This window comes from Diorhabda carinulata, chromosome X, assembly GCF_026250575.1.
Source record: "Diorhabda carinulata isolate Delta chromosome X, icDioCari1.1, whole genome shotgun sequence".
Classification (NCBI taxonomy): Eukaryota; Metazoa; Arthropoda; class Insecta; order Coleoptera; family Chrysomelidae; genus Diorhabda; species Diorhabda carinulata.
This window is the reverse complement of record NC_079472.1, coordinates 40,122,867-40,145,703: the sequence shown is the minus strand read 5'-3', so window position 1 is coordinate 40,145,703 and position 22,837 is coordinate 40,122,867. Positions and strand designations below refer to the sequence as shown.

Genomic DNA, 22,837 nt, shown 5'->3' with positions numbered 1-22,837 from the left:
ATTTTGATTGTATCGCCACGATATAGAAGAATGACAAAAAAAGTAAGGAACAAATTTTGATTTTAATAGCGAGTAGAAAAAGATCGAGAGATAAAAACCTTTGATTTTTCTCTCTGTCTCTCTTATAGTAGTACAATTCCATTTTTATGCCGCTCTCTCTATCTTCAATATTTATCTATGTAATTAAGACATTCAAGGTTAAAATATTTCACATAAGGTGTGTTCTAGTGGGTTGTTTGTAACTACTTGATCATGCGCGATATGAAAATTGCCTTCCAATAGTACCAAGTTCAAGTAATGATCAGAAAGTTTTATGTTCCAACAACAAATTGTACTTGTTTAGTACCAGTTTCGACCCGACCAAAAATATATTGAATAAATTTTAGAATATATGGATCCGCGCATGTCATTACATATTTTAGATCGTGTATGGTGCTTTATCGGGTTGTAAAATATTTTATGGAAATAAAGTCCGTAGAAAGGAAAGTGAATGGCGCAATCAAACTATATAAAAACAAAAATGATGATTTTCTTCCTTTTCCTACTTGTGTTAAAGGTATGCGTGGTCTGCTCGTAATAGATTACAATCAGATCATGCGTTCCAAATTTCGAAATATGAACAGAGCTTACTGCTGGAACAAACCTATTCACATAAAGTTGGTGCAATATTTTGTGTTTTCCATCGAACCTGTTCTTACAAATATGTTCATTAATTCATTATTGAATTTGGTTTTCTTTTCTTTTACTCTGTTTGGAGAATCTAATTTGAATGAAGCTGAATATATTATATTTTAAAGTTGTGATTATTATAATTTAAAAAATTACCAATATTTAACAAAGCTACAAATTGTTTTATTTTATGATAAATATTATAAATATGGCACCTCAAAACTATAGATCTCTTATTTGACTTTCATGAAAGACAATGTATCAGAAGAAAGTTTAGTAATGGGAATTATATCACAATTGTAATACACTTTTCACTTCCCAACGTTAACATTTGTTAATTTGTGGTACCAGCTTTTGGATCCCATCATCAAAGAACCCTATCCCTCTCATTAATAGCGTTTTTTTTCAACTTGAAAATATACATTTTTTTTAATTCAATTATGTTTTTTAGGTGGAGTGCAAAAAAGCTCAGCCTAAAGAAGCAGTTCAAGCGAGCGCTCAACTCTTAGGTAAACGATTAATGCTCACAGGATTGGGCATGCGTGCCATAGCTCCAGCTCCCGGAGTTTTAGCTACAGTTAATCCGCTAGCTACAGCTCAAGCGCAAGCACATGTTCAAGCCGTTCAAGCTGCAGCAGCTGCCGCTCAAGCTCAACCGTTGGCCTTAGCTGCATATGGAAAATTGTTTGGAGCTTACCCTCACTTAGCAAGTTACCGTTATTCACCTTATCCATTGACAGCTGTTAGCGCTGCGCCAGGGAGCACACAAAATCCTGCACCACCACCCGCGGCTGCCCCAGCACCTGCAGCATTAGCTCCTCCTGTTGCAGCCAGCCCATACCAAGGATACAACTTGACAAATGTGGATATGTCATCTTTCCAAGGAGTTGATTGGGGATCCATGTATGGTGTTGGCATGTATGTCTAAGTACTCACATATTGTTGTTTACTGTTTTGTATTAGTTTACTGTGAAAGGACTTCCAGGAAAAAAACGATACATTTCCAGTAGGAATATTATCTTGCACCTGCTAATATAATTTTTATAATCTTGGCTCTTATGTTAGGTGAAATATTTATTATTCACGACTGCCTTGATTTAGCAGTTCTTTATATCAATTTTGACAATAATAATCTGAAAGTTGTATGCTTATTATATGAATTGTAGCTGCTGCTCAATTTCTATAGCATGATAAATTTGTTGGTGATTTCTATAAAAATAAAATCATTTGTATTAGTCCGAAATCCTTTTTCGGTGTTAAAAATTTGCTCAATGTTGTATGAAAATTTAAATTAGGGCGTATGAGTATACATATACTTCTATTAGCAGATGCAAGATACCCATTCTTTCAATTGTCAATGGCGGCGTCTCGTGCCTCTCTTTCGATGTGTTATAAATTAGAATATTGATACTAAGGTGGTGATTTTCCTGTAAATAGAATCTCTCGTTGCGACATGCTGTGGGCAGCATCACACATACTAGAAGCCTACAAGCAAATAAGTGTTACTAGTTTTAACTGGCGTTGTGGCATCGTTGCGAATATTGGTATTTAATTTTTATTTATAAAAAATATTTTCATTTTTTCAAGTATTTTGATCTAATGTTTGAAAAATAAAAAATCAGTATTGCTTCTTCGTTATTTGTGATAAAACAATGTCTGTACAAGTATTCTTTTTAGTCCTGTAGGCTTCTAAATATATACTTTGCGCTTATACTTGATATACTCTAATAAATATGAACTGGTACCATTTGGATTGATTTTGGAGATATTTTCTTGATCATGGGATTTTACAGTAATCAATAATCAGAGGTATTAAATTATACTTCATACAATTCAAATAAATATATTTTTTTTCTTAAAACTTCTTGAGCTCTTAGGTTGACTTTGATTTTGATTTTATTTTATCACTACGTTTCGCTTCGGTCTAGAAGCATTATCAAAAGACTTATAATTAAAAATACATATGTTATATAAATTCGATAAAATATGAAATAAAATTTTTGATAAAATTATTTTATTAAAAATATCTAAAGGTTAGGTTTTTTATTTTCTTTTATTTTTTGGATTATGAATTTTATCAGTACCATATAAATGATTATTTGGTATTGGCATTATTTGGTAGCATAATATTTGCCTATGTAATAACTATAGTATCAGTTGAAGGTTTTTCCACCGATTTAGAGCCAGATAACTTATATATTTATTCACAGTTACATATAAGCTATCATCAATAAAATTTTTATTTGAGACCAAATCACTGAAAATATAAATTTTTTGTCATGTTAGAGGCGGCAGCTGATGCATAGTCAGCTGATTGTTTTGTTTCTTCGAGATATTGGGATAGTGACAATTTTTAGCTGGGAGGAAATGACTGAATTTTTTTTGTCGTGCATTGCTACTGTCGCTCATCCCACCCACCGAGCCGCACCTGACGTTCACTAGACTTTATTACCAGGGGCGCAACAAATTAACTCTCAAAGGGGATGTCCAGCGAATCATTTATAATGACTAAAAAAAAGGTAGCCACATTGGCTTATTACAATTGCAATGGGCTTGTTGAATGTCGCTATATCTTATGAAAAATGACGTGAAAAAAGAAAACGAATAAAAAAAATTATAAAATTTAACATTTATCTAAACTTACATCTTGCTCTTTTTTTAGCAGCTTATTAACTTCACTCACTCACTTTAAACAATTATTCAGTAATACAATACTTTATATTTACCGTTATCATTATTGGATCCACTTATGTTTTGTGAAACATCACTGAGCACAACAGGAATCTCAGGATTCTGCAGTGTACTTTCGACTTCTGTTTCTTCAAGATGTCTTCTTTTATTACCTTTCATTATCCATTTATCTAAATTCATGTTCACGCACTATTTTTGCAATAGAAATATAAATTGAATGAACTCGTCTAAAAGGAGGTGTCCACTTATTTTTAGAGAGTGTGAAGACACCTTGGACACCTCCCGTTGTTGCGCCCCTATTTATCACATAACTCTGATGTATCCCACCAATTATCATTGGAGAAGAAATAATTAACCAAATTTTCACCTGGCTCCCGGACTATAACATTAACATGTAGGTTTGTACATAGGCACACATATTATCACAATCACAATATTTTCATAACAATAAACTATCACAAAGAATATTTTTGCAGTAATTAGTTAATTTATATGTTTATATTTTAGTCTAAACTTTGAGGGTGAATGATGATGAAAATAAAATTTCAATTGATAAAATACTTCTCAAAAACTGAAAAAAATTAAGCAGTAATTGAATACCATTGAGGAATAAGCGTTGCTAAACCTTTTTGGTGCTAGACAGCTTCATCTATTATTGCGGAGAATACCAACTTTTGAAAATAAGCGCTCTGAAGGGACTGTGAATGCTGGTATACAAATATATTCATAAGCAATTTAGGATAATCTTGGAAATAAACATTTTTACTCATTTTTAAACAAATTGCGTTCTCTGTCAAGATTTGATAATTTAATACATTGTTAAACCATAATATTTATACGATTTCTATTCATGAGGTGAATTAATAGACACTATCTGTTAAATTCTTACTTTATTTACAAACTATACACTACACTAACTTATAATAATTCACTTATCACATCACTTAACTAACTTAAAAATAACTTATTTAAATTCTTCACTTCAACTATTTATCATAAACTGAAATTAACTGCGCTACATAAAATCCTTATATATCCCAAAATAATTCTGAAAAGATTTAGAAAAATGAATAAACAAAACAAATAAATAAATAGACCTTCCTAGAAATTATTCGAAAGAAACAATGTAAATAAACCGCTTGCTATAAAAAAGAATATCAAACGAATTCCGGGTATTCCAATAGAGACGGTGCCTTCGCCGAATTTTAGAATTCACTATATCCAAGCAGGACCACCTCTAGGGCGGTGTAGCAGCGAAAGCATTTCAAGTACTAGATAGATGAAAATAGGAATTGCTAAGGTTTGAAAACTCATTATCCACATTTGCGCATTACTGGCATTAATTTCTAAAAAAAAAGGGTGCTTTTGATGCTGTTCTATTAGTTTAATACTGCAATTCGTTTTTATATTACTGCAGGGAGACTTCGTTTTAAATTCTTGGCCACTTCTGATACTAGTGTCTTGCTTTCTATAGCATATCGTTTCTTAAATTAAATATTCATAATAAAAAACTGTGTTTTTTATATATCAGTATCATGATAGATATAATTTTTTTTGAAAATTAAAGAAAATAAATGGATTCCAAACCTTTTTTATCATATAAATGTTTATACATTTATCCTTATATAATTAATTGAGGATTATGAGTATATATCCTTACATTAATTGGAAATAATAATGTATGCATTGATTTGCCTTTATACCCCATGAATTTGTTTTAAGTTAATTCAAAATAACCATAGAAATTGATGGTATCTCAAAATCAGATCCTTATGGTATTTGGTTATCAATTATATTGATGCCGCCTCTGCTCATCTAGCATCTCGGCAATAACTCGCAATAATCAGTATTAAATATTTTGAAAAATACGGGCTATTAAGAAACTCTTCAGTCAAATGCTAATTAGAAATATTAGATGTGATTTATGTTCATTAAATCTAATTTACCTCTATTCAAAAATTTCTCCTCAGGACTCTGTGAAGACATTAATTAAGTCTACCAATTTTGTTTGTAGGCAACAGTTTTTTCACATGCGCCAAAGACTTACGAACTTTATTTTCAAAAGGTAAAGGTGGAAGGTAAATATGCTTAGATAGACAAAAAATCACATCTAGTATGTGTAGTTTACGTTTGGAGGGAGAATTTCTTGAAGCTCTGATGAATCATTGTTTGTTTTAAAAATTTCCTGTATTACGAAGACACTTGATATTCCTGTTATATGGCAATAATTTTAAATTATTTATAACGGATCGATTTTACAAAAAGGTTGTATTGCATGTACTTAAGTTATTATATCTTAGTACTTATGAGGGATTGGAAACTATTGATAATACCATCCTTGTAGGATGACAAACTATAACCTCAATTATATGGTTATAGTATTAGCGTTATATGTATGTGCGAAGCGAACTAAAACTGTATTTAGTTTTTTCGCGTGTGTAATACATAATCAATAATTTTTTATCCTCGTATTTTATTTATTGTATTTCACCATTTTTTGACTGATAAAACGGTATTTTTACATTATTAATCGAGTTCATCACTTTCTTCACTACTTCATGATATTATTCCTAATTTTATTCAACGATCTCATAATCATTGGAGTTTTTTTAGTATTAAGTAGTTTACTTACAGAAATGTCCGATTTGGCAGCTTATTGAAGGACTACCAATTTTAAAGTAGAAGACTTTGAATCTTTTTTTTAGGTCTAAGTTATTAGTTTTAGTCGAATATATTTTGAGTTTGTGATTCAGTACTTAAAATTTTTATAGTTAGATTTAAAGTTAGTTATTCCTCAATATGTTTAAGTGGTATTGCATTTCTGTAAGTAACCAATTTTTTTTTCTTTATTTAATCTAAACTTAATTGTCAGTGCAGCTAGCCATACAACTTGCCGACATCTTCAGAATCGGCTAGTTCCTATTTTTTTTTTTTTCATTTATAACAAAATTTGCGCAGATCTAGTCATGCTATTGATCCATTTCTTTATGGCAATAAATCCGCCTATAACAGATCTGACACATTTTAAAATGTCAGTTTTCCATACATTATAGTAGTTTTTGGTATTCTTGAATGCACCATTTTCATTCTATATTCCTATATTATACTTCCAATCACTTCATGCAATTTCTTCTCCAATATATAGTGTAATATAATTTTTTTATATATATTTTCTTCCATTCCTCATTTATTCTACCTGTTTCCCCTTCCATTTCTATCATACTTTTTTAAATTCGCGAATGACTTTATATTTATATTCAAACTCCTGCAAAAACTTATTTCAGTTGACTTATCCTTAAAACTGTGGTTCAAAACTTTTCTCACTCATTCGTTCCAAAGAGTTCATGATTTTCTAATCTACTTAACAAATTATATATTCTGACATCGTCAAATCCCCATTAGCCATTGTTTTCTATTATTATAGTTTTACTCTCTTAGTCCTTGCTCGCTTATTTTACGTTTTTTTCTTTCCATGTACGTTTTCCTTGGTTTTCCTCTTTTTCGGTTTTCTAGTGGTATCCATCCAATTACTTTGGTAGTCTTGCTTCTGTCATTCTTTGAACCAACTGTTTTACCTTGTTTATTCTTGATTTTGTTTCAGCTTCATCTGTCCCTTCTTTATCAAAATTTACGTCTAAATATCTTTAGCTATCATATTTTTTAAATTGTTTTGTTATTTTCCAGAACAAGATCCGTGGTATCCTCACCAAAGCAGAGATGTTGTGTTTTTATAATATTGATTTGAAGACCCAATTTTTCATATTTATTTCTCATCGTGCATTCAAGATCCTCTTTTTCCTTCGCGAGGCTAATTGTGGAGTGTTAAAGCAAGTATCATTGTCAATCTCTATGACCATTCCTCTGCATTTTCTTTTACTTGAGAGTATATTTGCCACATATATTTTAAAAAGTGTAAGAAAGATGCAGCATCCTTGTAGACTTTTATCATTTCTAAATGGTTCTGATATTTTATTACCTATTTTTAAATAAGACCTCATATATATTCTGAATGGCTTTTACAAGGGTGTGGCGAAAAAGTATAAATGTGGAGAAAGAATTAGCGAAAAGAATTAAGCTGTAAGTTAACATACTGGTACATCATAAAGGTTAACCTGCAGTTCCTTAGCCAGTCAATATACACGATAATACATCGCCACATACTGCACAGCTGACAATTGAATTTTTACGTGAAAATGATGGAACAGTCATTTAACATCTGCCATCTGTGATGGAACCTTTAGTTAGAAAAGACCATTGATATTGTTGGGGTTCCTTGGAGTACTTCCTCCAATTTCAATCGATATGTGAACTTATTTTTCTCTCTGTCTTGTTTTAGATAGAACACATTATCTGTGCAAGACTTCCTGCACGAAAACCACATTGTTCCTCCTCTTTTTGGTATTTGTATTCCATTTCTATAAAATTTTTGATTATTCTTCGATAGACTCTTCCAACCAACCATTCAGAATATCATATCTTTTTACTTACCATATCTTTTATAATCATAATAAAAATAGATGGATTGATAACGAAACATTTTAAAATGTGATCTGGTATTTCAAATCATCATACTATTTATTTTCTCAAGTAGACAGACCTGCCTACATTCCGTAATAGCTGTGCATTGAGTATCTTTATAAAAATTATTGTAATTAAATGTACGTGTGATTCAAGGACCAATGCGTCTACTTTGGCTGAATTAAGCCATGGTTTTAAACGAAATTAAGAGCTATTTGACACTCCAATTGTCATATTTGAAATAAAACCGCTAAATAACTTCAACTTTTTGTCCAGTAAGTAAAAATGTTCATTTATGTTCGCTGAAGTTCTCACAGCACTTTATAATATTTCAACTTTAATGAGTATATTTTTTAGTTTCAATTTGTTCAAAAATTCAAATTTATCTTTATCTTTATGCCCACATTTCCTCAGCTTATTTTAACAAATAGTTTTTAGAATAAAAGACATCTTAATTTGAGTAATACAATTGGACTGATTCACTCTTAGTTTCGCGTCGCTCATTTTAAAGAGAATGAGTTCATACTGATGTTTTTATACAGTAAATTTAGATTTTAGTCAAAAGACCCGATTGGGACGCATTCTCTAGTATTACATTGTGATAGTTGTTAAGCAGCTAGAAATGCGTCGATTATGCCAAGTTGCCGATCGTATCAAATATAGCTTCACAGTTAAATACTCTTCTTTTTATACAATTCTATTATCGAAATTATGAGTTTACTCGTTTATCATTTTATTGGAATTGTGAGTTGATTGTTCAACATTTTTTTAAGCTACATATCGTTTTTTCAATTATGTATAATTAAGAAATACTACCAGTATTATGATCTACAGAGAGTTTCAGGAGTTAACTATAGCAGTTTTTATACAAAAAATAAAATCTAATACCTGCCAAATTAATGCTAAAGATATTAATCAATTTCTACACTTCCTATAACACATATTTTTTTAGTTGGAATTTTTGGAATTGTTGGTGTTATTCATAATGAATACATTGTATTACATATTAAACATCTTGATAAATATTTTTCACTAGTTATTTTCAATTAGATTTGATTTTATTTAATTTTAGGATCAATTTTAATCCACTGAATTGGTCAACCTGTTTTTTTCATATAAACCACAAAAATTTCTAAAGTATCCTATATTGAGCCAAAATAATACACTGGACCTCACAGATAAGAGTACTTTCAATTGGATTTTTCCAGAAAGGCAACTTTGTGGGTTTGGGCTCGTTTTAAACATTTTTTGCATCAGGTAGTACATATACAATCTATTACCTGCCCCGTATCCCATCATCTTAGAATGTTTATGAGCTGAAATTATTCAAATCAGATATTGGTGGGTTATGACCGGTTTTTTAATACATTTAAAAGCAGCATTTAGAGTTCCCATTAAATTAAGTCGCGCGTTTAATAATAGGGACAACCTCAAATGCAAACCTATGTTTGAGTTCTAAGCTGACCCAGGTGTCTACTTGAGTTTAAAAAAATAAAAGGTTTACGGCATAAAGGATAGATATCGAGCTATATTAAGTACGACTTCAAACTCATCTAAAAAATATCGACATAGAAAAAACTATATAACAACTTGTATTTTTTTGAACGATTTTTAATTACTAACCCGATATTTACATCATTATTGAATCAAATTCGTATGAATTAAATAGTCAATTTCTCGTTAACAGTATGTGCAACCGATTACTCCTTAATTTTCATACAATCACCAGGCGGCGAAGACGCAGAAATTTTTAGGAGCCGAAAAGGCTTTTTAACATTGAATGCACAAACTGTATCCAATGCTCCGGATTCGTAACATTGTAACTCGTTGGCCAGGTTCCGTTCACGACCAGACAATTTTCAATAAGAGTACTTTGAGAAGACAGTTTGAGGAAGGATACTTTGGAAAGATATCTTTTATAGGGGACAACGAATATCGCATTCAGAGATACCTCATGATAAATTTATAAGAACAAGGAACGTCATAGAAATAAAAATTATGCATCAATCGTTTAAAACCTTTAATATCCACAATTAAAAATGATTAAAATAATTATAATGAAAAATTGATTTGAAGAATCAAATTGACAAACACAACAGCACGCCATTATATATCAAGCCAAAAGAAATGTTATGGACAAAATAAAACACTAATACTCACTTCTACGTTTTATTTTGGAAAAGGGCAGAGTATTGTCTTAAAGGTGTCTTTACTTGAGAGACCAGTACAAATCGATTATTGGACAACTTCACTTTAACAACTAAGTTAAAGGGTCCTTTAATCTAAAGGAACCTTTAATTAGGTGAGGATTATTAAATCGGCCATATCGCTGATGATTATTTTTGTATCCACTAAATATTTCTTCAATAAATAGATAATGGACAATTTGAATTCATAACAAATCTTTGTCTATTTTATTTTTAATACCAGACATTTTTCGACACAAAAATTATTTCTCTGCTTATTATCCTTTTATTCTTATTTATGGGTTTGATTGCAATATAAATGTTTTACCCAATAACCTTTTAAGTAACTTTAATATCAATATCTTTTTTACCCCAATGCATTATATTTTCTCTTATTCCTCAATTTAAATCGGTTTGTGGTTATTTACAATGTCTCTGCATGATTTCATTACACATATATTTTAAAAATATTCTTATCACATATTGTTTTCGACACTGATTAAATTTCACAACTTTGCTTATCCTGATTCCATGATTTTCAATTTGATTTGTACACTTTTGTTCCATTCAGCATATTTTTTATTACTATTTACCGGTGACAATTCTCTGGAACTAGTGTTAATAGACAATACTCATTTTACCGAAATTCTAAATATAATTATTTCGGCCCATGAATACCGAAAACTATTCCTCGTCAATTATTTTATGCGATCCCCTTTAAACTGCTCCACTGATGATATAAATGCATGTTGCCATGGGGCAACCCCGTGCCATATTATTTAGAGAATTGCAAAGAATTGTTATATTTCAACCGGCTAAATTTGTTTTATACGCTTTATTGAAATAGTTATAAAAAAGACCGTGTGACTTTTCGCGATAAGGTTAATATTTTTAGAGATATGAATTTTGAAAGTTCGTATAAACAGATTTGGGCTCTTTTCACACTTGAAAAATATATTGGAAAAAAAATAAAATATAAATAATATTTTTTTCTCATTATTTATATAATAGTTAATAATATTCTTACTAGAGATTTGAGAAGATTTCATTGGTTATACCTGTTTTTTAATTGTTAATTCGCGTACTAACAATATACGTCTCTTACCTTTAAGTATCACACTCTCTTACTCATGCGCTGCATCGTCCTCCGTGTCCTGAATCATTATTTATCATTTATCTTAAAAACCAGTAATTTTATCAAAATTGTTTAGAAGAGCAATATTATCAATAATTAAATTGTCTACAATTTGTTTCTAATATTTTTTTTAGGAATCAATTTTATAAAAGTTATTCAAACATGAAGGAATATGTGATTAAAATTACTTTTTTTATCAGTTTATATTTTTTTTGTTACTATCATAGTAATTTATACATTTCTATTAACAATAGAAAGGTACAATGGTATTTGAATATTTTTTGGAATCACAATAATATATAAATAATTAAAAAATATTGGTGCATAATTATGAGTACGCAAAATTGACGATTAAAAAAAAACAGGTATAATAATCAATGAAATTTTCTCATTTCTATTGAGAATATTATTAACTATTGTATAGAGGATCAGAAAAAAGTAATATTTATATTTTATTTTTTTTAATATATTTTTGATGGGTCAAAACTTACCCAAATTTGAGATTTTTCGAACTTCAAAACTCATATCTCTAAAAATATTAACCTTATCGTGAAAATTCATAGGACTGTTTTATTTGTATTTCAATAAAGCATATGAAAAAATTAGTCCTGTTGAAAAATAACACTTTGCAATTGTTTGAAAAATTTCGATTTAAGCAACAAAGCAAGGGGTTGTCCCATGGCAACATGCATTGATACCATCAGTAGGGCAATTTTAAGAGGTTTGCATAAAAAATTGATATGGAATAGTTTTCAATACTCATGCGTCGATTCCTCCTGCAGTAATCCATTATATAATTTTTCAACATAATTTTTGTTTCCAAATAATTAGAGTTGTAGCAAAATTTGAAAGATTGTAAATATTAACAAACTTAATTTGAAAGCTATAATTTGTAGATTGTTTATAATGTCCAAAAGTGACACCTGTCATTCTGGAAATTCCAATACAAAAATTATGTTTAAATGTGCTCAGAATCTTTAATAATATACTGTTGATATTAAACAATAAACCCTGAAATTTTTGCTTTTGGCCATTTAGTTTTCTAATTTTACACTGTTAAAAAAATTGGGCTGTGTGATTTTCTTTATATGCTGCAATGTGCCTAGATCGAAACAAAAAAAAATATTTCATATATCACCTTGGAATTTTCAATAAAAAAATATGCCTAAATGTGTTATCAATTGCCGCAAATATTAAAATTTAACCGTCTAAGTTGATTAAATAACTTATCATAATAAAAACACAAGAATTGTTATTTGTTTGTGCTACTTTGAAAAACAGCTATTTTTAGAAACCAATTTCGAATGTTGCTGTGGGCTGGGGATTCAAAATAAAACTGTTCAAGCCTTTTTTTAAAACGCCAAAGTTTCGAACTTTTATTTGATCTTTATCAAGGCTAAAAACGTTGGCAAGGCCACAACCCGGAACACCATTCGAAATTACATACTAGGAAGGACAATGATATCAAGAATGATATAAACCAATATTAATCAATACTTGTGAAAATATCGCAGCACTATATTCATTTTTTTTATATATTTATATTTAATGAAAAATAATAAGGCTCAAGTTAGTTGATTTAAAAGACCTTCTCTAAAAATTGAATTTTTAAAATGATTTTCAATATTTACACTAGGGTGACTCAAAACTGTTTTATTTTACAACTGATACGGAAAAATGGACTGCTAGAAACCTAAAAAATATGAGGTTTTAATTTTAATAGGAAAATCCTCGGCATCGCAGTTGTTTTATTTTTTTCTCAGTCCAATGGTAAAAAATTCATATCTCATCATTAATTGATTGTACAGAAAAGAGTTTTTGAAAAATTTTGGAGAAAATTCGATGCTCTTCAAAAAAAGGTATATTGTATTTTTTCTGTAAACCTATGTAAACATTTGAATGATATTGAAGATTTAAGTTTGATTATTTCAAGTCAAATGTCATTTTTGTTTATGAATTTTATAACTATTCAATAAATGGCTATTATAAAATGCTCAATACAAATTTTTGTACAAAATTAACTGTTTCATTAAAATATCTTATATTTTGACGATTAAATTAAGCGTATAAGTTGGAATTTTTGGAACCGTTGGCGATTTTAATACTGAATATACTGTTTACACCACCACTACACCAGCACTCACGATCACAATCTCTGACGCGCGTTTCGTTAACTAAATTATAGTCTTCAGAGACTGAGAACATTTTACCTTCAGCTTCTAAAGATAACTTGGTTATTGAAACGCGCGTCAGACAGTGTAATCGTGAGTGTTGGTGTAAACAGTGTATTCAGTATTAAATTCAATTGAGCAGTCAAAAGATATTCATCATCAAACTTTCACGTGTTAAGAGTTTTTATTATGTAATCAATCAATTTATTAATTTCATACAAAATCTATTTTTTGCCATTAATAACTCAGTTGTGAATTGAAATAAAATTACTTTTTTATAACCAATTCGAAATTTTGTTTGCTAAAACTGAAACATGTATTTATAATGAAAACTACTTTTTTATTAAAAAAATAACTAAACGGTGAATAGTGTACAATTCATTTTTTTAATGTTAGAAGTTTCTCAGTTGATAAAAACTAAAATTTGTGTAAATTTTCTCACAATTTATAATTTGAATTGGAATTTTTCGATTATTTCATAAAAAATCTCGTAAAATCTGTACACATGAAAGTTAGATGATGAATATCTTTTGAACACTTAGTTTAATCGCCAAAACATAAGATACCATTTTATGAGGCACTTAATTTACTACAATAATTTGTATTGTGTATTTTATGATAGCCATTAATTGAGGAGTTTTAAAATTCATAAACAAAAATGACATTTGACTTGAAATAATTAAACTTAAATCTTCAATATCATTCAAATGTTTACATAGGTTTACAGAAAAAATATAATATACCTTTTTTTGAAGAGCATCGAATTTTCTCCAAAATTTTTCAAAAACTTTTTTCTGTACAATCAATGATGATGTATGAATTTTCTACCATTGGACTGAGAAAAAAATAAAAAACTGCGATGCCGAGGATCTTCCTATTAAAATTAAGAGCTCATATTTGGTGAAAATTTTTTTAAGGTGTCTAGCAACCCATTTTTCCGTCAGTTGTAAAAAAAATAGTAGATTTTTTTGACTCACCCTAATTTACAGCACATGCTAACATATTTTTAAGATTTGTTTTTAGTAATTAAAAAAACTAATTCGGTATTTGGCAGCTTTTTAAGTAAAATATTTTTAAACGTGATTTGTTTGTAAATGTAATTCAGTGCCAAATTTTTGATGAATATATATTTCGATTTGCAACTTCGCACTGGTTTTAAAGAACACAAAGAAATTATTTTCAACCTCAATAACGATCCGATTATTTGGTATGCATCACTGTAAATAAAACCAAAGATCGACGAAGATTAATATTGTGTAAGATTCTTCTTTATCTTCTTTAAATCCACAAGGGCATTTAGAATAGGAGACTCTGTAAATTATTATCAAGTTGACAAGCAATAAGCATTGTGAGACAGAATGAACAACCCTCTATTTTTGTATCCAATTATAATTGTTAAGACAAATAAAAGTGGTTTAGTTTCACTTATACAAGTGAATTCTTACTCAAGAGAAAAAAAACTGTAAATAGTATGGTATTTTACTCAAGAGGGTCTGAATGATTGTGACAAATGAAACTTGGTTAGAACAAAAAAATAATAATTTAGATATTAAGTCGAATCAGAAGAGTTGAGGCAGCAGTTTTATGGAATAAATTTTCATATTATTAGTTGAAGATAACAATTGAATGTATTTAAACCTTATTAAACCAGTGAACAAGCAAAACCTCATCAAGAAAAAAACAGCATCTATGACAATTAATTGTCAAGAAATTATTATTATTTTGAATCCTCGATGACGAATAGAGTAAAAATATATAAAACCTTGTACTTTCTTTCCATCAATTATGCTTTGAGATGAAGGCAGTCTTTTGGTGTATAGGTTTTTTTGTTACATTAAACAACTATAGCGAAACCATTAATTCAGTTTTATTATTCTTTCTCATTATTCTTTTAAATACTAACTGATGCACTAACGTGGGTGCCTTTTCACTGTTAATTGTTATTTTTTTAAATAATCACAATTATATGAGGTGTGTTTCGGAAAATAACGAGAATTACTGCTTAAAAAAATATTCATCCACACTAATATTGTCCCTTCAAAATAGTCCTCGTTAGATATTACACACTTGTGCCAACTGTACTTCCAATCCCTCTTCAGCAATGCGCTTTTAATGCAAAACGATAAGGTTTCCTTCAATATTGGAAAAAGAAAAAGTCACATTAAACAATGTCTGGCGAATATTAATGCCTGGGAATTATTACAATTTTCTCCAAATAAATCGTGGCTGGATACATACTTGTGGTGTGAAAACCATGAATTGGTTTTCTTCGATTCCGGCCTTTTTTTTCGAATTGCTTGACACAAACAGCGTTGAGATTGTAAGTAGTGCTATTCATTAACCATTTCTTTCACAGCATTGTAATCTTATAGTACTCATTAACTTTTCTGTTACTTTAGCAAACGCATCATATTTTACATACTATATTAAGCATTATTTCTTTCCATATGTAAAATTTAATACGAATTTTTTGAACCATTATTTATCATAAACAAAAGCTTCGAAAACTACGTCTAACCCTAGCAGCTACCAGAGACAACAGTTGGGAAACAAATTGACAATGAGATTGTCTAAACCTACCAAATTTAACAATTCCCGTTATCTTCTGAATACACCTCTTATTTGATATATTGATTTGTATCTAGTTTCCTGATGAATAAAGTTTTGACTTTGTCATTTAATATTTTAGATGTTAAATCAGCCGAGGTACACAATGCAGAAGAAGATTATTTTCATTTAATAAGATTATTTAATATCTACTACAAATTCGCGATATATCTACCTATTTTCCATAAAACAAGTTGGCTCCTCAAAACGTTAAAAATAAAAATATTAGAAATTTTCGATGGCCGGAATACCGTTTCTTTCAATTCAAGTAGTAAATTCCGGTACTCTGTCAAAAATTTTTAATAGGTTTTGTATTTGTTACACAGACATTAACATTTAGCTAGTTGTCGTACGTATTTTAAAGTTACTGTAGTATTATAAGTAATGTATAATTTTTTTTCATAGAGTTTAGGTATTAGTGTATGTAGTATGTATATCTGTGTAGTGTAGTATGCGGCGTATTGTCGCAGATGCACTGTAGTACAGTCGTTCTGAATAAAGTAGTTTAATGAAAGTAGATCTATTATGCTTGATCAAACCTTTTTGATTATGCTTTGAGTTGCCCTAATCGACTCAACAGTCTGCAAGACCAGCGTGTTTCTAATAAACATTAATACATAATATAATACAAGTGATGATGGCGTTGTAAAAGGTTCAATGAATTTTGGTATATCTTTCATTTTATACCGATTCTACTAAAACTATTCAAATTAATGAATTCATCTTTTATGTTCATCTTTAAAAAGCTTCACTACGATCTATAACCTTTTGGTATCCTTTATAACAAGTACACTTTGGCAAATACAAGAATGAAAGTGAAATAGCCACGCCCGTCAATGCGCGTTACTAGATGATGGTAGAAGGGATTAGTTCGGTCCCTCAAGTAGGTATACTTGAGCTTGACTACTATTGTCAGTTCTATTGTGTCTGTTAGATAGTCAAGAGCACTGCGTGGGTACCTACGTTCATTATTTACTGTACTAATTCACCAAGCGCATATTACCCTCTTTGTCATCCGAATACTTTCTCGTTTTAACTTCGTGCCTCTCGTACGTTTCTCGACATTCACTCCTGTATTTCCCAAACTGTAATCAATTCTTTTAATGGTTGGGTATACACTTCAAACTCACCCGGCAGATTGTGAATATATTATGTGCTTTCAACTACAATACATCTTGAATATTTGGCGCTCAATTTACTTCTAAAAAAATATGAACTGTTTTGTAGTCCATCAGTATGTACAGGGTGTCAAACATAAGGTGACCCATATACATTTCTCAAAACCTGTAAAAGTTATCAAAAAACTTTAATTACCAAAGTTCTTTGTATTTAAAGGAATTTTTAGATTATTGACTTCTGGATTATACGGGGCGTCCCAATTATTTAGTATCGACATCCACTTTGGAATTTTAAATGGAACACCCTATATTTTATTGCGTTTTTTGATTTAGTGATAAAAAAAATGTAATTTTCATAAGACCGACCTATAAGATATACGTTTAGGATTTAGGATATTTGAGGTTATTTGAATTTTTATTTGATGAATGAATAATTCTTATTTCTATGCGCGTGCTATTAATGGTATAAATTCGAAAGTCATACAGTAAAACAAGACACCAAATATGATTCTAGACTCGAAAATCATCAAAATTCATAAACCTAGGCTTTGTTTTTAAAAATCCATTTTTTAAATGATGCAAGTGAATCTCATTTTTATTTTGAGGAATTTTCTAAATATAATGATTTTTCATTAAAAATTCAAATAACCTCAAATATTTCCTAAACCGTGCGAATATCAAATAGGTCGGTCTCATGAAAGTTACCTTTGTTTCCACCACTAAATCATAAAACGCAATATAATATAGGGTGTTCCATTTAAAAATCCAAAGTTGATGTCGATCCTCAAGAATTCGGTATAATCCAAAAGCGAATAATCTAAAAATTCCTTTAAATACAAAGAACTTTTGTAATTGAAGTTTTTTGATAACTTTTACAGGTTTTGAGAAAAGTATACTATATATAGATCACTTTATGTTTTACACCCTGTACGTAACATTTGTATATTTACAATAAGTATTATATTTAATAATCCGCGAACCTTTTACTCTCATTTACATCGCTTGATCAAAAAACTTCTCTATTTTTTTATTTACTAATTATTGTTTCCATGTGTCATTTTGTACTACTAAGTAATCCATATATCATAATACTTGTCAACACTTATTTAAGGCAAGTTTTAATAATAAAAAATTATTTATTTCAAGGTATAATTAGTAAATAAAAAACTTTTTACCATCGGAGATATATTTTTAATCGGTTTTTGTTATTTATTGAATGATTTGAAGGGTCAAAAATTTTATCAAACGTCATAATTATTTGCGTTTGAATAGAACAAAATTTGAGACAATAAGTGTTATATATAAAATAAATCAGATGCTACTTATTTTTAGAACAAGTTAAAAGAATTTGTTGAAGCAAAGTTGTACAAGGAGTGAGGGATCCTATGGCCTGCGCCAAATTTTTGACTGTTCATTTCATTGGAGAATAAAACCGACTAAAGATTTTATTAAAAGAAAATATATATACTTATATCTAGTCTAATCACTGCTTTCTGTGATAACAGTCTGGTAATTCACTGCACGGTCTGTGTCTGTAGCTGTATCCGTGCCTTATACCGCGACGCGGACCGTAATCTTAGACAGTGGTATATACTATTTGTGCCGTAGCGTGTGACATAATTACTTGTGTTTTCTATTTAATTGTTTGAAATCCAGCAATTGGAATGTTGTTTCACTATGACAATAAAAATAGTTAAACTGTACCTTACTGGGAGTCACTAATAACTTGAAGTCTTAATGGCGAATTAATGAAAGTTTTATAACGAATAAACATGATAATAATTTGTTGACTAATGTTTCCATCATTTTCAGAGATGTATGGTAACTTCTGTTACTAAAACTTCCTCACAATAATTAGAAGTATAGTATAAATATATTTCTAATAATTCCCATATAGTCTAAAAGCTAGCAACGTTTTTTAGATATGTTATTTCTCTCACTCTCCAAGACGTCACACAAGTTATCTAGCTGATGGTAGTGATTGCGTTCATCAGTGCACTTCGTACCTGTACAGGTAAAATATCAATTTTTCAAATCATTTTAAGAAGTTTCTTTTTTTGTTGTTATTAATTTTATTGAACTTTTTGCATTATGAATCTATTATTACCAGATATTTTTATAGTTGTTTAAACTGTTCCAGACGCTGATTTTGAATTAAAAAAAAATTTGCTTCAAAATATTTTAGTATGGCTGGAATTTTTATATGATGTTATCGAAGTGTCTAAAAAACTAAAATTAATTTGCCAAACAATAATTCGATTGTTAAACTTTCAGTCAAACCAATCTAAAAGTGAAAAGTGATTGGAAGAGTACTGACAATCATGTGTTAGTTGCGCAAGCAAGACGACAGCAGCTGTTTGTAGTCGGGATAGCGTTAGTTTTGTCACATTGGTGTATTTGTAGGGTAGCCAACTTTTATATAAAGTAAATTCAGGTTCATGAAGAATATTCAACAGTATTTTAGAAAAATTAACATTATTTTATTTATTTATTGTTTTAAATACACATTTTTTAGAGCTTCTCGCACAACTTACTAATTTACAATGCTAGATTTTCCCATTTCCGTCTTTTTTTCTGTTTTTTGATGGTTAAGTGCTGTTTTACCTAAAAATACGGAAACGAAATATATATTTTTTGAAAAATAGTTACCTAAATATATAATAATTTATGTATCTCAGAAAAGAAACGAGGAGATCAAGCAAGTAAAACGCAAACAAAAGTATCAAACCTGCCCAACACCTGCGTGAGAAATAGTAAATGTTAAAGCACATATTTTGCTTAGATATCACTCGTTAACCAGACATATTGGCATTCCCATTCGTGCCTATATTTTTGTTGTACCTTCGATACTTTGGCTTTCTTTCTTGACGTTGTAGGAGGAGAAGGTAATTCGTGTTATCATTTTCCATCTTGTGTACACTAAACTTATCACTGTTATATTTATATCTAATTACTTTAATTTTAGTTGTAAAATTAACAAACAAAAGGTCCACGCGAAAAAAGGTTATGTTCTGAGAACGCACACATACGCATTTTTGTTAGTGAGTGACAGCCATGAATATTTGACATTGACGGATTCTTTCACAAACTCAATGTGATTTGTTTGTGGTATGGAGGGAGAGGTTAAGAGAACAATCTCGGTGTATCGAAAAGTGTTTGTTGAAAGGAAGCAAATTAAGGTGGCGCTATAGTAGCAAGTGGAAGAATTTTAAAAAGAGCGCCACAAAGTATTAGAGTAGGATAGTAAATTAAATTCTTTTTTTAAAGTCATAACTATTTGAAAGGAACTATTAATATACAAATTCATTCGAATATTGTACATAAAATATATAACTGCTAAATTCATATAATTTCCACTTTCTACACTAGCGTTATTTTGGCGAGTCTTCGTATTATAATTTGCTGTTCTCCTTACCTCTACACCCAATAGTTTGTGACTGTGGCACTGAGCAGTGAGCGCCCTCTGACTAAATAAAAACAAATTTGTGTGAGCGTCTAAGTATAACACATAATAATGAGTGTGCATTTTGATGCTGATAACAGTATAAGTTAGTGAAAAATAGTATAATTGGCAACTCTATGTATTAGTTGCTTTGTTCATTTTCTTCATACTTGAGATTGAACATTATCTTGTACAACAAAAAATTAATTATTTAGAAATATGAATCCACAAATTGATTGAATTGTTTTTAATTCTTTTTCTGCAATTTATTCGATTTATTTCTAGACAAAGCAAAATGATACATCACTTTTCACTATTAGATTGGTCTGGCTAAGAGTTTAACAATGGAATTATTGTTTGGCAAATTAATGTTAGGCTTTTGGAAAAATAAGATCATACAAAAATTTCAGCCTTGCTAAAATATTTTGAAAATTTTTTTTTTTCAATTAAAATTAACGTCTAGTACAGTTTAAACAACAATAAAAATAATAGATACATGTTGCAAAAAGTTCAATAAAATTAATAACAACAAAAAAAGAAACTTCTTAAAATGATTTGAAAAATTGATATTTTACTTGTACAGGTAGGATGCACACTGATGAAGGCAACCACGACCATCAGCCAGATAGCCCGTATGAGGTCCAGGAGAGTGAGAGAGCTAGCATATCTAAAAATTGACCTACCAGAAATTCTTGTTTTCTCGACGTTACTAGCACTTGTCTAATTGAGAAAAAAACGATACACAAGATTTTGAGGAAACTAAACATAGGAAATACCCTGCTACTATTTATTAAACTCTATGTTAAATTTGGATCAGCTATATGCGCTCGACCTTTTTCGGATATACTCTGTACCTGCTTTTTATTACTGTTGAAAAACAATTTTTTTTATTTAACAATTTCGGTAATTATCTAAAAATCATCCCCCGCCCCCCATCGGCTTGGGGTTGTGGGGGGTGTTAGAGGAGGTCATTCTTTTTAAGTTGTTAGGTTAGATTCTAATCAGGAAGACTATTTATACAACATCTTTCCGTGCTCTTTTAACACCCTACCCTCCGGCACACCCCTTGATCCTTTTTTTACCCTATTTTACCATAAAAAAATAGTTATTGAATTTTCAATTTTTCCATATATATTTTTCTTTTATAAAATAATTACTTATGGTTACGTCAATTAACAATTATAATTGTTCGTAATTCCCCAGAATTAATTTCATATATTTTGGCTGTACTTTTTGTTAATATATTTTCAATCAAAATTTATAATTTGTTAACATACGTTATTCCAAAAATGTCAAATTTTTATTCTTTTAACCATCTAAATTTTTTTAATAAGGGATGACCGACGGCTGGAATAATTTTTTTGTGTTCAGTACACTTTTTTTCATTACCGCCCACAACCTTCGTCATTCAAAAACGTATTTCCTTGTTTTTCACTCTGTACTTATTATTTACAGTTATAATAATTTGAAATTGTTAATAAAAAAATTGTTTTTCATTGCAACAGTCGTAAAATGCAGGTACACAGAAGGTCCTAAAAGGGTCGAAGGTCGAGGGGCACTCGAAGTTCACCAGCGCAGGTAGCTGACCCAAATATAACATAGAATTTAAATAGCAGAATGGTGTTTCTATGATTGGTTTCCTAAAAATCTCACGGTAGAGTGTCTATATATATAGTTGCAATCTACAGCTCTGGTTTCTTTTGATTGTATACCAGTATGTTGTGGAAAATAAAAAATATGTACATTGTATTATTACCTAATCAACGGAACTTGCTTGGGAGTTACAATTTTGGCAAAAATTGAGCTACTGTTGATGAGCATTTGATAACATTATCTAGTAAAAACGGAAATGCACATATCTCGAAACCACCCCTAATGCAAATATTTTATGGTACTTTCTAAACAGGTTTCTTGTTTCATGGTAGTGTTTTGCAATCTCCCATATTGGTTAGGAATGTTGCCTATATAGATAACAATTCAAAACAATTGTAACTAAATTCAAATTTGTTTATTTACTCTTATAAATCCATTCAGGAACTAATGTAGAATCACAAAAAAGAACAATGAAAATAAACGAAAAAAGTGTAATTGAAGCTGCTTTGGACTTTATTTTTCAAAATATTAAAAATTGCTAAAAAAAAAGTTAATCACTAAAGCAGTTCCAAAGTCAGTTTGAATTAGATAATTTTATACGTTCCAGCTCACCGAAACCAAAAATTTTGCTACTTTGATTTACCAAGTTAAAGCAATCTCGAAAATAACTAAATTTTGGCGGATTGTTCAAAACATAGACCGCAGAT

The 22,837-nt window shown here is 29.8% G+C and overlaps 2 protein-coding genes and 1 long non-coding RNA gene across 8 annotated transcripts in view; 1 reads left to right on the top strand and 2 right to left on the bottom strand.

The window, feature by feature from the left end:
- LOC130902448 (RNA-binding protein Musashi homolog 2) overlaps window positions 1-16,491 on the top strand; it is a 642,276-nt gene extending 625,785 nt beyond the window's left edge. For all 6 annotated transcript variants that reach the window (XM_057814600.1, XM_057814598.1, XM_057814599.1 and 3 more), the window contains one exon: window positions 1,121-16,491. In XM_057814600.1, the coding sequence (XP_057670583.1) occupies window positions 1,121-1,597 (477 nt within the window). In that variant the 3' untranslated portion in view covers window positions 1,598-16,491. The remainder of the gene's footprint in view (window positions 1-1,120) is intronic.
- The window catches only part of LOC130902449 (uncharacterized), a 135,936-nt gene that overhangs the window by 100,119 nt on the left and 12,980 nt on the right, over window positions 1-22,837 (bottom strand). The window lies entirely within an intron of this gene.
- LOC130902450 (uncharacterized) lies at window positions 19,554-20,416 on the bottom strand. Its single transcript, XR_009060395.1, has 2 exons — window positions 19,824-20,416; window positions 19,554-19,699 (listed from the first exon to the last, which is right to left on the bottom strand). It is a non-coding gene; the product is annotated as an uncharacterized LOC130902450 (long non-coding RNA).